This window comes from Cnephaeus nilssonii (genome assembly GCF_951640355.1).
Source record: "Cnephaeus nilssonii genome assembly, chromosome: 13".
Classification (NCBI taxonomy): domain Eukaryota; kingdom Metazoa; phylum Chordata; class Mammalia; order Chiroptera; family Vespertilionidae; genus Cnephaeus; species Cnephaeus nilssonii.
In genome coordinates, this window is record NC_137084.1 from 14,983,393 (window position 1) to 15,000,159 (window position 16,767).

At 52.0% G+C, this 16,767-nt stretch overlaps 1 protein-coding gene across 1 annotated transcript; it reads left to right on the plus strand.

Annotated features, from left to right (window-relative positions):
• The first annotated feature begins 902 nt into the window (after positions 1-902).
• Positions 903-15,997, plus strand: ACCS (1-aminocyclopropane-1-carboxylate synthase homolog (inactive)). The gene is given in 16 exon segments (XM_079788802.1): positions 903-1,021; positions 2,274-2,546; positions 3,954-4,013; positions 5,932-6,002; positions 7,172-7,241; positions 8,282-8,348; positions 9,664-9,761; positions 10,284-10,361; positions 11,320-11,420; positions 12,085-12,174; positions 13,286-13,331; positions 13,445-13,586; positions 15,161-15,303; positions 15,413-15,566; positions 15,716-15,798; positions 15,800-15,997. Coding segments are annotated over 15 exon segments (1,527 nt in total). The 5' UTR covers positions 903-1,021; the 3' UTR covers positions 15,851-15,997.
• Positions 15,998-16,767: the final 770 nt, after the last annotated feature.

A 16,767-nucleotide genomic window follows, 5' to 3' on the forward strand; every position in this document is an offset into this window, starting at 1 on the left:
CATTGTTATTAACTTAATTAGGGCACTCCTAAGCTGACCTTTGCTAAAAACTCAAGGGGACAAAGAGCCGCATGTGGCTCGCGAGCCGCAGTTTGCCAACCACTGACCATACAGGTCCACCGCTGGATTTGCTCATAACTGTATCGCAGCACTGGCCGAGATCTGGCACAAAACAGCCATTCAATAAGACCACTGAGCTGGAGTAAATAGAATGCTATGACGTGTACAGAGAGAAGTGGCTTATTTTGCAGAACAAAACACGGAGGACTGAAAAAGCCACGAGAGCTGCTTGAGGTCATGATGCTAATTACTGGTAGTGGCGAGGCCAACGTGAAGACAAATGGAGCGGTCAGAAGGCAGCCAGGTCTTCCCGCCATGCTTGTAGAGGGAACCTGCTGCTGTCCTTTCACGGGGAAAGGAGACTTTTCTACTCGAGCCTCTGAGCAAGCCCGGGCCCTGGGGAGTGTAACTCACCGCCAAACCCCAGAACATGTAGGGTCGGCGGCAGACTTCAACAAATGTTGCATAGATCCAAAGGGAGCAACTGCAAACTCCAGTGTGAACTCTCCTAGGGAAGGATGTTTTAAGGATGCCCTCGCCTTAGTCCGGAAAGGCTTCTCCCTGGCTGCATGCAGGCTTCAGTTGCCTCGACTTTGGGGAGCTAAACCAGGAGGCAAAGGGAGGCGCCCCAAAGAGCCAGCGGGAGGAGACCAGAGTCAGGGGGTGGCGGTGGCCTGCCCCTTCCTCGCCAAGGTCTGGAGCCCGGCCCTGGGCCCCTTCTTTGCCTGCTCCCTGGGCGCCCGCAGGATCCCAGAGGGTCAGGGAGCCCCAGCCCCTGCGGCGCGACCGCGCGTGCGCCCCCTATCGGTCGGTCGCGAGGGGCGATCTGTGCTCTCCCCGCCCCGAGCCCCGGCCGGTGGGGACGTTCCTGCGGAAGCCCAGGGGCCCCGGGCTGTCCGGGCGAAGGGAGCGACGCTGACCCGCGTCCACCGAGCGCCCGTCGCTCCTCCAGCTCGGCCAGGTCCGTGGGATCCTGCCGGGCAGACAGGTAGCCCTCCCTTGGCGACTGGCTCCCGGACTCGGCGAAAGTCGGTCCTTCTGTCCGGAAGTCTGTGCACGGCCGCACTTCCTCCTCCCGGACCCCGGAGCGGCCCTCGGCAGAGGCGCTGGCGCCTTTCCGTCCGTCCCATTGCGGGTCCGAGGCCCGGTTGGCGCGGGGTGGGGTGCGCTGCGGACTCGCCACCGCCTGGACGCCCGAGCCCGCCCTCGGCTCCGCGCAGCGCGGGTGTCCGCCTTCCTCCCGGCCTCCCTCCCGGGCCTCGCCCGTCCGCAGGCCTGGGCTGGGGGCTGGGGGGCTGGGGGGAGGGGGGGAACGCTGGGGAGCGCAGCCAAAGGGGGAGGAGCCTAGAGGAGACTTCGTGGAGCACAATTTAGCTGGAGCCCCAGAGTCCCTGAGCTGCTGCCTGGCTGGACCCTCATCATTTGGTGTGTCCCCCGTTACTTGGTATGCGGGGCTTGCCTGTTAGGACTGGGAAAATCAGCGAAGAGTGATATTGGATGAAGTTTGACTGTGGGCCAGGATTTAAGCGCTCTATCTACATTAACTCCTGTACGCATGTCCTCATGGCTATCACATGAAGTAGATGCGGTTATACCCACTGTGCAGATGGGGAAACTGCCTTGGAAAGGGGAGGAGCTGGCGTCCGCTCGCAGGGTGAGACCACCCAACCCAGGCCCCCACCATTGAGAGGGAAGGGGGACCCTGGAGCCCGGCCAGGTGCCTGCACTTGCGAAGGTCCCACCAGCAGCCCCTCAGTCCCCGCCCAAGGTCCGCTTCAGCCCAGCAAACTCCCATCCCACCCTTTACCCCTGTTGACATCAGAGACATCCTACCCCCAAGCCTCGCCCCTGGACTCCAGGCGCTTTCTGCTTTCCATCAGAATACTGTAACCTGGCTTTTTGAAATTGAGATCAGCAAAAATGGAAAAATGAAAAACGCACAAAAGTAAAACAAATTCAAGCAGCTATATAGTAAAGTTGTATAAAAGTAGCATGTGCAGACCCCTGGCACGGAATATACACTTTGCAGAATTTACTCGAAGTAATTGTACACATGGTTGCAACAAGTCAGGGACACAGGATGCGGTTAGTATATCAAATTAAAGGAGAGGCAGGGAAAGAAAGGAGGAGGCCCCGTGATTCCCAGTTCATTGTGATGCTTGTTCCCGTGGCAAGTCCTTGATCAGGCATCGAGTGCTTTTGTCTCTTTGCAGATGTTTACCCTCCCTAAGAAGGAGTCCAGGGCACCTACCACCTGTCTGGGCCTGGACACTAACTATGGGGATGGTTTGGAAAGAGAATGCTCCAGAAAACCAGACCAGAAGCTGCCAGAGCACTATGGAGTGGGCGATCCCACCCCCACGTTCTCCTCTGATAGCTCCCACCTGTCCTCCAGAGGAAGAATCAGTAAGTGGTTCTGGGACTCGGCTGAGGAGGGCTACAGGACCTACCACATGGATGAGTATGATGAGGACAAGAACCCCAATGTGAGTGAACCCCCTTCCCACTGGACTGCAGGGTGGGGATACCCTATCTTGACTCACAGGGCAGCATCCAGCTTGCCCTTGCCAGGTTAGACTTAGGGTCCTCTGACCTCCAGGAGGGCTTCTGATGTAACATAGAACACGTAGAGAGAATAGCATAACGACCTCCCAGATATCCATCACACAACTGCAACTATTATCAATGTATCGCCAATTTTGTTTCATCTATACACTCACCTATCCCACCCTCAGATTATTTTTAATCAAATACCAGCAGTATCTCATTTTATCTGTAAAATTTACAGTACATTTCTCTAAAAGATGAGGATTAGGTAAAGCATAACTGCAGTACCATTTACACCTACAAAACCCCCCAATAGATTGGGGAGATGTGTTTTATTTAAAATTCTGCAAGAATTGGGGAGAACAAACAATATATTTCACTGGTACCCTGAAGAAGGGTGTAGAAAGGCCCCAGTTTATTACCTGGGTTAGAAAATGGCCCAGTTAGGCCCAGCCGGCATGGCTCAGTGGTTGAGCGTCAACCTATGAACCAGAAGGTCACAGTTCGATTCCTAGTCGGGCCATATGCCCAGGTTGCGGGCTAGATCCCCAGTGTGGGGTGTGCAGGAGGCAGCCGATCAATGATTCTCTCTTATTGATATTTTTATCTCTCTCTTGCTCTCTGAAATCAATCAATAAACCAATCTTCATATATATATATATATACATATGAAGAAAATGACCCAGTTATAATGAAGGGAACTTGATTTGTGAGGGAGGAATTTGAGAACCATGGAATGATCTAATGTGGATTCTGACCCACAGACCGTCAACTGTTCGCCTTGAGAGCTGGGGCAGAACTAGGGTTTGGGCCACAACTGTTTTACTATGGGGTGTGTATTCTTGAGCTAATTACTTAACTTCTTTGAGCTTCAGTTCATCTCTAAAATGAGATAATGAACCTGTTCTATGGAACAGTCCCAATGAAATGAGATCACTGTGCAAAGTTATCAGCACAGTGTTTCCACATGAAGCATTCAGTAAATGGTAGCTGCTATTATTATGAATGTTATTTGTCCTGGTTGTTGCAAGTTATTCCCAGTAATACCTTCAGAGCTGTCATAAATAAGAACCTTTAAGAAATTTTTATTTGTTGAGCATCTTTCAGATGCTGGGCACTGTCCTAGACGTTGGGGGTATAGCAGTGAACAAAAATAAAGTTTCTGCCTTCATGGAGTTTATAGTCTAGCGGGGAGACAGACAGTAAACAGTTCTGTATATTGAACCAAGTCAAACAGGGGTGGGTGGAAGGGTGGGATTGCAGAGAGCTCCGCTGTGCTGCTTCCTTGATCTTCCATTGGCCTCCCTCTGCCATGTTCACCCTGCCTCTGTGCCTCTCCTCTCCAGGGCATCATTAACTTGGGCACCAGTGAGAACAAGCTCTGCTTTGACCTTCTGTCCAGTCGGGTGAGTGCCGGTGCACATCTGGGTGGCATCACCAGCTCTGAAGGCCTGGATTCTCTTGGTCTCCCTAGAATGCTTCTCCCACAAGAGCCTGCTGCTTACCTCAGTGGCCTTGGCCCGGGAGTCAGGAGTCCAGATTCTAGATCTGCCTCAGGGACAACTTTCTATGTGGTCTTGGGCGAGTCACTTCTCGCCTACTTTGATACAGCTTCTTTTTCTCTCCATGTTCTGCCCCTCACACAGATCCTCCTGTTGGCTGGGTCCCTGCTCGCAGGGAAAACACTCAGTGGGGTGGTGGTGGGGGGGTTGTTAGTAATGAACGGCTGGCTCTGGGGGGTGGGGGTGGTCCTGATTTGTAGCTTTTGCCAATTCCCATAGTGTCAATACTCCCACCAGGACCGGTTTCAAGCTACTGATATGACATTATTGCACACAAAATTGGGAAGAGAAGTGCAATGGCACACATATACAGGGGGGAACAAAAGTAGGTTTACAGTTGTGAGTACACAAAACAAGTTTATTCTTGTATTATTAATTTTTGTATTATTTTCCATATGAACAACTGTAAATCTTCTTTTGTCCCACCCTGTATAGTATTTTCTCTTCTAGACACACAGATAGAAATAACCTCAAGAGCACAGAGGATAGTAAAATGTAGTAACATAATCAAGAACAATATTGTTTGAGTATTTACTACCTCTGTTTTTAATGTAATTCACTTATATAATTTGTATAATTTAATTCTTGAAATGGCTGTCTATTAACACAGCTTGAGCTGGTGCCAGCCATCTCTAGCAAACCACTGGAAACGCCTGTTAAATGTCTCCCAAGGCCTAGCAGTCAGATTTTGGGATTGTAGAGAGAGTGATGCTTACCTCAAAGGGACATGTGTCCAAAGATGACAAATTCACGTCCCAAGGGGAGAGGGGTGCAGTGTAGGCAGTGGGCTTGAAAGGCATGTTCTACCTAAAGCCAGTGTCGGGACACTCCAAGGTTGCTCGGCACCATCCAAAGAAATAAAATTTGAGCCACATATATAATTTTAAACTTTCTACTAAGTAAGGGAAAAGAAACTGGTAAAATTCATTTTAATAATATACTTTATTTATCCTTATATATTTAACATATGACCATTTCAATATATAACCAATGAGGCAGTTTATGTACTTTTTTCAGATCAAGTCTTCAATATCCATTTTTTTCTCAATTCGACTAGCCACATTCCAAGTGCTCAATAGCCACATGTGTCTAGCAACTTCCGTATTGGGCAGTGCAGCTCTTAAGGGATGAAGGAGAAAGGGAAAGGCTCGAGTCATATATGAGTGGTCCCACTGCCCAAGGACCCGGCCTTTCCTTGGCATTGTGTGTGTGTGTGTGTGTGTGTGTGTGTGTGTGTGTGTGTGTGATGCCCTGGGAGTCACTAACCCAGCACCTGGTCAGGGTCAGGATGGTCTAGAAATGGCCACATTTTCCAAAGTGTGAGGTTGAACTGAGCCTGCAGGACGACAGTGGCCTGACTCCCTCCAGAAGTTGGAGTCGAGAGCCAATTCCAACAACTTCTTCTTTCACCCCCGGACTCCCATCACGGCCTCTGCAAATGCCCCCTCTGGGTTTTTGTAGGTGTCAGTGTTGAATAAAGAGCACTCGACTGGAAGTCAAACATTCTAAGATTCTCAGCTCTGACACTTGGTAGCTCTGTGACTTGGCTGAGTCACCTGACTTGTTTAGCCTCTGTTTCCTCACTAGCAAATCGGGCATGAGAATGCTGGCCCCGTGAGCCCCTCTCACCGTTTCTTTGATGAGGAGACCACGCCCTTGGCTTTGGAGGCCCTGGTGCTGTGTGATGCTAGTGGTAGTACCCACCGGCCCTTACTGTGAGCATGTGTGACCCTTAGCCCTGCTCTTCCCTCTCTGTCCCCAGCTGAGTCAGAGTGACATGCTGCAGGTGAAGCCGTCTCTGTTGCAGTACCCTGACTGGAGGGGACATCTGTTGTAAGTAGTTGCAGAGGCCAGTGGCTCTCAACCCCAGGGCAGTTTTGCTCCCCAGGGGACATACGGCAATGTCTGCAGACATCTGTGGTTGTCATAACTGGGAAGTGAGTGCTACTGGCATTTATTGGGTAGAGGCAAGGGTTGTTGCTAAGCCTCCTACAATGCCCAGGATAGCCCCCAGAACAAAGAATTATCTGGCCCCAAATGTCAAGAGTGGCAGGTGGAGAAAGCCTGCCTTAGGCTGAGGGCTACCTAGTCCTGGAGACCTGGCGGGTGATCGGGGGGTCTCCTAGAGCATTTGCAGGGGCCTGGTGCCTCCTGCCAGTCCCACCCCAGATCAGGAGCTCCCTAGCTTGGTTACCTGGCTCTGAGGCATGGGGAGGGCCTTCATATGAAGGGTCCTTAACCCCACTTTCTCAGTAGCTTTAGAGGAGCCAGAATCAGTTGAAGGGGAGCAGGCTGGGGATTTCTCCTACTGGTAGGGTGGGAGATGGTAAATAATACTCGTAAGAGTTTGTACTTATTGAGCCCTTACTAGGGGCCAGATGCTGTCCTGGGCATAGTGACTTAGCAGGACTTGATTCCAAGAGTGACTCCAAAGCACATGTTCCTACAGTAATGAGGATGGTGGGCCCAGACCACTGGCCTTGAGTGTGGACTCTGCCAAGTGACCTAATTTTTTCAAGTCTCAGTTTATTTGTCTATAAAATGAGAATAATAATAATAGTAATAGTTACATCATAAGGTTGTTGCAAAACTTAATGAATAAAATTCTCCAAATAACACCTGCATAAGGTAAATGCTCAATAAATATTACCAATAATAACTATGATAATAGTCATTGTTATAACAATATTATTATTATTATTATTATTATTATTATTACCACCTAGATCTACAGAGAGTATTGCTTATGATGTCCCTGAGGTCTGCTGATTTGGTGGGGCTGGCTGTCCTAGAACTACTGAGAATGAAAGTTTCCATGCCTGCGGGTAGTGTTGGGGTGGAAGGGGAGAGGTGGGTGGAGACATTTACTGATCACTTTTCTCTTGTGGGTAACATTGCTGGGTAATGGCCGTTGCCTGAAGATTCACCAGAGGAGCTTTGGGATGGACTGTGGGTTGAAGACCCTCTGACAAGCACTGCCCCTCTGTCTGTCTTACCTGCAGCCTCCGGGAGGAAGTGGCCAGGTTCCTGTCTTTCTACTGCAGGAGCCCTGCACCCCTTAAGCCAGAGAATGTGAGTGCCCTCCTCCTCCGCTCTTTCCTGCTCTTCTGTCCCTCTGCAGCTTTTGGCTGGCCAGGGATAAGGGGCGGGGGAGGGGGAGCGGGGGGGGGGGGGCGGGGTAAGGATCTGCCTTTCACTTTGTTTTGATTTATTTCCAAGAGGAATTAAGAACACCTCCTCTCTTCGCCCCTCCCTTAGAGTTTGGGTATGCTTTCTGCCCCACTTTGTCCTGTTGAAACTGACAACCAGTGGGTTCAGGCTGCCTGTCTCTACTTGAGCCAATTAAGCAAAGACCGGGTAGAATCATATATGAGTGTTTATTCCAATAATGTCGACCGTATGGGACAGCAGTAGGTCACCCACAAAAATCTGCTCTACACCTCCCCATCAACCAGCTGCTTATATTGGGTGGAAGGACAAAGATGGGAGAGTAGGAATTACTAGGCATGAAGAAGTAGGCAAGATATAATGGTTTCAGGTACAGACAATGAGGGCTGGGGTGGTCGCAAACGGTGGGCACCTCTGGCGCCTGATTGTTCCAGCAACAAGGTTGTTAATCTTTGAATGATGATAGGCAGTTATCAGAAAAGGAGAATGGATGACTGCCTTCCTGGGTTAGCTCCCATGTCCTGGTGCGTACAGCTCTCAGCCAGGTTAGAATGTGCTCTCTCTGGTCAGAACAGAACAATCACGGTTATCAGAGCAGGATTAATATTTCTTATAATTATATCTAGTCCCCCCTATTCTATTTCTGCCCCTAACACTGTGGCCCCTCTTTGCCTCCACTCCTTTGAACAAGACTCCGAATGGGCAGCTCCCTCTTCCTTGCTCAGTTGACTTAGGGCAGCGTCCCCACAAATAAGCCACAGGAATGAACTGGCCATTAGTCAGGAGAGGCCTGCAGATACCCCTGTGGCCTTGCTGTGACAGAGTCCTGAAAGGCACCCATTGCAACCTGGCTCTCCCTCTGCGCCATGCAGGGACAGAGGCCGCAGGTCCTGGGTCCCTCCTAAAACAGACTCACTTTTGTCCCATGGATGTGTCACCCCCAGGTGGTTGTCCTGAACGGCTGTGCCTCTCTTTTCTCTGCTCTGGCCACGGTGCTGTGTGAGGTCGGGGGTAAGTGGACTATGGCCCGCTTAGCACTGGGAGCTGCTCTGTGCCTGCGGTGTCCCAGCTGCCTGTCCTCGAGGGCTGCATCAGAATGCTTTGGGCCATAATAGACTGCTAGCCTACAGGGGCCTGAAATAAGTCGCTTGACATGAGCTACATAGTCGTACTGAGAACACAGGGACCGTAGTCATGGTCAGGAGTTACTGGTTGCCAGGAACTGAGGCCCACCCATGCTATCATAATCAGTAATGATAACATTACTAACATTTCCTGCCCATTCTAGGACAATCACGAATGGGGTCAGTGGAACACTCTCTCTCACTGGGATATGCAGTCTCCCCCGCCCCTTTTAATGCAGGCCTTTCTCTGGACCTTCCTGGGTCTTATATGGCCCAGTGGTGCTGGTCCAGCTGCCACTCCACGTGGCCTTCCCATTCAAGTTCACGTCCTCACAAGTGTCTGTGCTTCTCAGAGCAAAGTCTTGAGGGAGAAGATGTGGTGGGTTTCCGGCCAGCCAGTGGATTGGCTACCTTGGGTCATTTGTCTAGCTCTGGTCCAATCCCTGTGGCTGGGGAGAGGATCACGTAGGACAAAGGCTGCCCTTTTTAGCAGTGAGTCGAGTGGACTGTGCTAGCGGAAGGTTGGAAAGGGAGAGTAGCTTGACCTCTGTTTCCTCTTCAGAAGTGGAGGAATGCCGTTAGCTCTCCGTTAGAGTAGAGCTTACGGTCATCTCATCAACACCCCCCCCCCCCCAGCTGGAGTCTCTGCATGACATCCCTCTCCAAATGCTCTCAGCCTTTGTGTGAATGCCCCCACGGGTGGAGAACCCCGTCCTCCTGAAGCAGCATATGATATCTCTGGGCAGTTCTATATGCCGTCAAGTTTTTCCACTTGCTGAGCCCAGATCATCACCCTGTAGCTTCGACTGATGGGTCCAAGTCTCCTTAGAGTGAACTCCCCCATACTGAGTGCCTCAGTGGGATCCTCTAAGCTTTAGTTTCCTCATTGGAACAAAAAGGGGGACAATAGTACTTACTTCACAGGGTGACTATGAGGATCTGATGAGATACAATGCAAATAAATGTTTAGCTCAGTTCCCAGCACATAATAAGTGCTCAATTAATATTAGCTCCTGATTTTTAGATAAGGAACTGATCTCAGTGGAGCCCAGCTCTAGAAAGAGTTTTGGGAGTTGAGGGAGGGAGCTTGCCGCAAATGTTCTCCAAGATCATTGAAGGCTTAGAGAGGCTGGGGTGAATGGACAGGGGGTCCATGAGCTCCAGCCAGCGGGTGACAAGCCCTGGCCCACTCCTGCCCCCAGAGGCTTTCCTGATCCCTGCCCCTTACTATGGAGCCATCACACAGCACGTCTATCTCTATGGCAACGTCCGACTGGTCTATGTCTACCTGGACAGCGAGGTAAGAGTTCCTGGAACCCCAGGTAGGGGTTCCTGCAGGCCAAGACTTTCCTGCATCTGAATTTGAGGGTGGACATGGGAGAATGTCCATGCTGAGGGCTCGGGGGCAATGGCTGAAAGGGGAGTAGAGGCTTCTGTTGCCCATGGCCAGTGCCTGGGTTCCCCGGGGCCTCCCCTTCTCCCAGCGCTGAGATCCCTGGGGTTGATGTACTAGTAGAAGCCAAGGGCAATCCCAGGGGACCACACCAAGATGGCGGGGGGAGGATGGGGCAGAGCAGACCTCGACATGGAAGTCCTTGGACCCCAATCTGAGGACCTTTGGGCCTCTTCCTGAAACCTAGTAGTGATGAGGATGTCCCTGATGTGGTGCTGGGTTGGGGGCGGGTGGCAGTGAGAGGGGAGTGACCCCACCTGTATTTTTCGAGACTATTCTAAGGAGGCTGGAGATGACGGGCAGGAGAGCCCCCAGAGTTCATGGGTTTGAGGAGGGGGTCACTGAATTTGGCTGTGGATCTTTTTCCAGGTCACTGGGCTGGACACACGCCCCTTCCAGCTCACAGTGGAGAAGCTGGAGGTGGCCCTGCAAGGAGCTAATGCTGAGGTCTGGGCTCAAACCAAACCAAGGCTTGGAGTGGGTGGGTCCGAGCCAGGCACAGACCCCTCTTCCTGTGGCCGGTCTACTCCGAGTAGGGGTGGCACTCCGTGATGAGATGGGGGTAGGCATGGAACCATTCCGGGGGCCAATCAGGAGCCTGCCCATGGAGAGTCTTCCCCCTAGAGCAGGGGTGAGGAACGGCAGGTCCGAGGGCCGCATAAGGCCCGTGAAATCATTTGGTCTGGCCCTGCCAAGGCATTAGGGGTGAGTTAATTAAATGCTTGACCAAATATGGCAGGCTAATTTTTAAGTTGATAATTCTGTGTGGCCTGTGAGTTATGTTATAAATATCCAAATGGCCCTTGGCAGAAAAAAGGTTCCCCACCCCCGCCCTAGAGGAAGACTCTGAGGCCTCAGTGTACAAATCATCAACCAGGGAACGTGATTAAAAATATTACCCCACGTCACCTGATTCCGATGCAGCAGGTCAGTCTGAAGCTCAGCAGCCTCCCTGGCCATTTGAGGAGGTGGTCCTCCCTCTGGGGGGGATCTGAGGCCCCCAGGAGAGAGGCATACAGCAGGGATCCTCCAGCGGTTCCTTTTCAGTCCACTTTCAACAGTCTGCCAACTTATCCTTTTTTACTGTAGTAATCAAAGCTGTACATGCCCACTGAGGGAATTTTAAAAGTGCAACCCCCTCCCATAATTCTACCAACAAAGGCAACCCCTGCTGGCCATCTGGGCATATTTCCCTCCAGGCTGTGTTCTCTGCATTTGTTTTCTTTCATAGCTGACACGATGCTGCAGATGTAGTTCTCTGCCCTCCTTCGCTTCCTGTTGGGTGGTGAACACGGTCCCATCACATTTCCCTGGGGGCCTGCCCAGCCACCAGCCCCACCCCGGGATTCGTGAGGCTCTGGCCTTCGGGAGGAGCTGATGGTGTCCTGCCCTGTGGTGGTTTCAGGGTGTGAAGGTCAAAGGCCTCATCCTCATCAACCCCCAGAACCCTCTGGGGGACATCTACTCCCCAGGAGAGCTGCGGGAGTACCTGGAGTTTGCCAAGAGGTGAGGCGCCCCACACTCACCCTACAGAGCACCTGGCAGATGAGGGCTCTGGCGAAGGCTTTGGGGCAGTCCTTTACCCTCTTTTCTCCACTGTGGCTCCCACGTGCTTTGGCTTTCCTGGCAGTGGGGTGGGAGGTAGCGGTTAGTGGGATGCTAGTTCTTTCTCTCCCACTTTGTAACAACTATCATTTACTACATAGTCTTGGGGCCAGACACCCGGCTAAGCACTTCCTGTACTCTATCTCACCTAATCCTCCCAATAACCCTGTTAGGTACAGATACTGTTATTACCCTCAGTTTACTGAGTCTATGGGGGGCGGGGGTCAGGGGGGAGCCAGTCTGAATCTAGGTCTGTTTGTATTTAACTGTCTTGCACTTAACTGTGCCCTTCCTCCGTGGGGGTGCCCGAGGGCTCCGCCTCTGCCCCACAGCGCGTCAAAAGCCCCATGTCATCTGCTTGTGTATGTGGCTTCCTGTGTGTTTGAAAAATATAGTCAACAGCAGGTTGTTCCTGGATGAAACAAGTTTGGGAACCCTGGGCTAGATCCCGTCCCTCTGGATTTCTGGGTCACTGCCACCCTGCCCTGGGGGATGCATTGAATCCATAAACCAAGCTCTTTCTCCTTTGCCCATCCGCCCCCCCCCCCCCAACCTCCGGCCCCAGGCATGAGCTGCACGTGGTGGTGGATGAGGTCTACATGCTGTCTGTGTTTGAGAAGTCGCTTGGTTACCGCAGTGTCCTGAGCCTGGAAAGGTGAGGCTGCCACATCAGAGCTGACTCTGCACTCCCCATGTCCCCCAGAGCCCCTAATGAGATCAGGGGAGGACTGGGCCAGATTGGTGGTTTTCAAATTGTTCTGTGGGGTTTCTGAGAGCCCCAAGGGGGTGGCTTAGGAGTCCTAAGGGAGGGCCGGGTGGGTGGGAAATTGTCCTTTGCTGTTTCCTTCATGCACAAAGTAGTTCCAGATCCATTCCTACGTTCATTCATTCAGCAAATACTCTGGACCCTCTTGCATATGCCATGCACTTCTGGGTATTTGGACTTTTTCATTATATTTAGTTTAAGCCCAGAATTTGTGGCCAAAATACTTTTGGAAACACTTGGGCCAGATCACCTGTAAAGTCTGTAAATCTGCCGTTCAGAGAATCTAATAGTTTCTGATCTCTATTCAGGCCTTGCTACGTCCCTTCTCTCAGCCAGTTCTCCCACAGCTCTGCCAGGTGCATGGAGCATGGGCTTCATACATGGATTAGAAAAGTGAGACGCAGGAAAAGCGAGGTGCTGGGGATGCAGCAACCAACAAGAGAGACATAGGCCCTTTCTACATAGAACTTTTATTTCTAGAAAAAAACAAAAAACCATTTTAGTGGCTAAATACACGGCTAGTCATTTGATTAAGTGCTAAAATGGAGAAGCCTGGGAGTCCTGGGAGGATCGTCCAGGTCTACTGGGAGGTGGTCAGAGGAGGTCTGTTTGAGGAAGTGACGAGTGAGCTCTGCTCTAGATTAGGCGTTGGCAAGCACTTTTAGGTCAAATGGCTATTTTAGGCTTTACAGGCCACGTGGTTACTCATTCAGCTCTGTCATTACGGTGCCAGAGCAGCGTAGATGGTACATCCATGAAAGAGTGTGGCTCTTTCCCAATAAAACTATTTGTGAAAACAGGCAGCAGGCCAGATGTGGCCTGCAGGCTGTAGTTTGCTGACCCCCACTCTAAAGGATGTGTAGGAGTTGGTGATTCAAGAGACGAAACCAGGGCTTGACCCAGAACCAGATTCATCCATCCATCTCCTTCTGTGTTCAACCACACGTGTGAGCTCCCGCGGGTCTGTGTTGCCTCCAACCCCACACTGTGCTCTCTGCAGGCTGCCTGACCCTCAGAGGACCCATGTGATGTGGGCCACCAGCAAGGTGGGTCCCTGGCTGGCCTTGGGGTGTCAGGGAGGTGGGAGGGCGGAGAGGTGGGTAGAACCGGCTCTCTCTGTGGAGGGCCGGCCACCGCCTAGGGTGTCTTTCTCCTGCAGGACTTCGGGATGTCCGGGCTCCGCTTTGGCACGCTGTACACAGAAAATCGGGACGTGGCCACTGCAGTGGCTTCCCTCTGCCGCTACCATGGCCTCAGCGGCTTGGTCCAGCACCAGGTGGCACAGCTGCTCCAGGACCGCGGTGACTGCCTGGGCCTGGCCGCCTGAGAAGGGAGGGAGGGTTGTAGTAGGTCTGGGACTGGCCAGGGATCATGGATGCTTCGTGCATGAGAAGAGTTTAGGGTGTTTGAGAGTACCAGCTGGGGCCCCAGGCTGGGTTCATACCCTACTCAGTCACTTCCTGGCTTGGAGGCACAGTCCTTCACCTCCTTGAGCCTCACTTTCCTCATCTGTAAAACAGGGATCATAATGGTACCCATCTTGTAGGGCTAAAGTGACTTTTCATTCAATTAGAATAGTAGCTGGCATATAATAGGCACTTGGCCAATGTAAACTCATTATTATTAGCTGTGAGCACTTAGAAAAGAGCAGATGCTACGAATGGAAAAAATGTTATAATGGAAGTCTCTCTCTGTCTCTACATGGGTCTGTTCTGTTCCCAGGCTCAGATAGCGAGTTCAGGTAGTAAAGGGACCTGTACTTTCCCCCATGTATTGAGCCCAAGTAGATGTTCTCAATTCGTCATCTCTGTTGTCTCTCCCAGCATCCTAGGAGGCAGGTGTTCCTGTATTTTCCCCATTATTTTATAGACGAGGAAAATAAATTATTTTATAGACGAGGACCAGATACTGCATACCTGCTATAATAGCTAAAATTTTAAACATAGTGACAGTATCAATGTTGGTGAGGACACAGACAGCTGAATGCTCCTACCGCGCTGGGGTGAATGTAAGATGGTGCGGCCACTTTGGAAAAACAATCGGCAGTTGCTTTTAAAGTTATATTCCAAATGGCCCAGCAATCCCATGCCTAGGTGTTTACCCTCATGGTCACGCAAAAAGCTCTACGGGAATGTTTATAGCTGCTCTCTTCATCGTCTCCTAAACTGGAAACAACCCAAATGCCTTCCGCAGAGTAATGGAGAAGCACACAGTGGCCGTCCACACGGCAGGGCGTTACTCTGCCATGAAATCCACGACGGTGCGGATTAACCTCAAAGGCAGTAGACTGAGCGCAAGAAGCCAGTCTCGAAAGATGACATGACTGTGTGACTCCACGGCTATGACATCCTGGAGAAGTGACAGAGAACAGACCAGTGTTTGTGGGGAAGGGGATGATGGGACTATAAAGATAGCACGGGGGTGTTCTTTGGGGTGAGGGAACTGCTCGGTATCCTGTCCGTGGGGGTGGTTATTAAAATCTATACGTGTGTGAAAATTCATGGAATGGGATACCAAAAAAAAATGAGGATCAGGGAGGTGAACTTGCCCACACCTTGTCAGAGGCCGTGCTGGAGTTGAACCTCAGCTGGTGTGACTGGGAGGCCTCACTCAGTGGGGTTCAGCCTTTGAATAGGGTCTGTATCTGGAAGGACTCTTGTCAGCGGGACCTGGCATTGTCAGGGCCAAGTGACCTGATTTAAGGTGCTTTACCCCCAAAACTGAATATTCCCATCTCCCCTAATCAACCAGGTAGAGGAGGGACTCACCCGGTCTTGGCTGCTGGTGACCTTTTCTTTTCAGCATTTTAGCCTCATGGGACAGAGTGGAGGGCCGATGGGGGATTTATCTCTTGGCTTCTCTTTCGCCCAAACAGACTGGATCAACCAGGTGTACCTGCCCGAGAACCATGCCCGGCTCAAGGCTGCTCACGCCTATGTCTCCGGAGAGCTCCGGGCCCTGGGGGTCCCCTTCCTGAGCCGGGGCGCAGGCTTCTTCGTCTGGGCCGACCTGAGGAAGGTAGTGCAGGTGGGCGGGGGGGGGGGGGGGGGAGGGGACTTAAGCCTCCCTCCAGCAGGTGAGGAGCGGGGTTGTCTCCTCCACATCCTGAGCCCCTCGGCCCTCCCAGTACCTGCCCGAGGCCACCTTTGAGGAGGAGAGGCTGCTGTGGCGTCGCTTTTTGGACAACAAGGTGCTGCTGTCCTTCGGCAAGGCCTTCGAGTGTAAAGAGCCCGGGTGGTTCCGCCTGGTCTTCTCGGACAAGGCCCACCGGCTTTGCCTGGGTGAGCGGTCTGCCCTCGCAGCCCCCCCTCCTAACTGTATCCTTCCTGCCTGCCTTCTTCTGGCCCCACTGCGGACCCAGCAGCCTGAGCTATCCCTCCCTACCCACCCAGCCATCAGTGCTGACGGGGCCCTCACTACCCCTTCCCAGGGATGCAGAGGATCCGGCAGGTGCTCACGGGCACACTCCAGGGGGCAGAGGACCCCCCTTCTTCTCAGACCCAGGAGCCAAGGGGCCAGCACATCTGAGCTGGCCATTGCCTTGTGGCCCGTACTGCCAGCCTGAGGGGTGTTCAGGGGTTCACAGACTGGTCGTGGCTGCGCCGTTGGCCAGGAAGATAGCCCTGCCCCTGAAGAAGAACTGTTCCTTGCCTCTCTCAGTGCCAGTGGAGACTCCTTAAGTTGTGTTCGGCCCCTTCCCACTCTATTAAACAAAACTGGGAGGAACTAGAAGCCTGTGTGTGAGTAATTTATAGAATGGAGGCGTTGTGACTGCCCTCAGCCCCCGGTGGTCATGAAAAGAAAACAAGCAGCCTGTCCCTTCTTTTTAGCAGTCTTCTCACTCTTCCTCCTTTGTTGCCAGGGAAACAAGTCAAAGGAACAACACATATGAGAGAGAGTGCACCACCCAAATAAAAAAGAGTGGTAATTTCCAAACTGTAAGGAGAAAGGACTGACTTCTACATGTTCAAATGGTTCTCCACACACTTAGAATCTGTAGACCTGGGGCCAGGGACCTGGGACAGCCTGTTTGGGGCCAGGCGGACAGGACCCCATGGTGGGAGTCAGGCGAGGCTTCTCTGACTCTGGGATGCTCTTCCTCCTCCTCCTTCCTGGGAAGGAGCCACCTTCACTGACGATCCCCAACCAGAGTGACCCACCCATGACTGTGGGGGGTGGTGTGGGGCTGGACCCTGAATGGAGGCTGCTGTTGGGACAGGCTGACCAAGGCTGGGCTTTCCACTCTACGAGTGCAGAAAGCCACCCACTGTATCTCCTGTCCAGAGCCCAAATGAGCTTGCCGATCACCTTTAAAGCCATGTGCTGAGGACACTTCTTAGTGCCGACACTCCAGTTTGTTTGTTTATTATTTATTTACTAGAGGCCCAGTGCATGATTAAATCATGCACGTGTAGGGTCCCCTACACGCTTTCGTTTTCGATCGCGGGGGAGCTGGGTGCCTGTCTGCTGGTGCACCAGGCC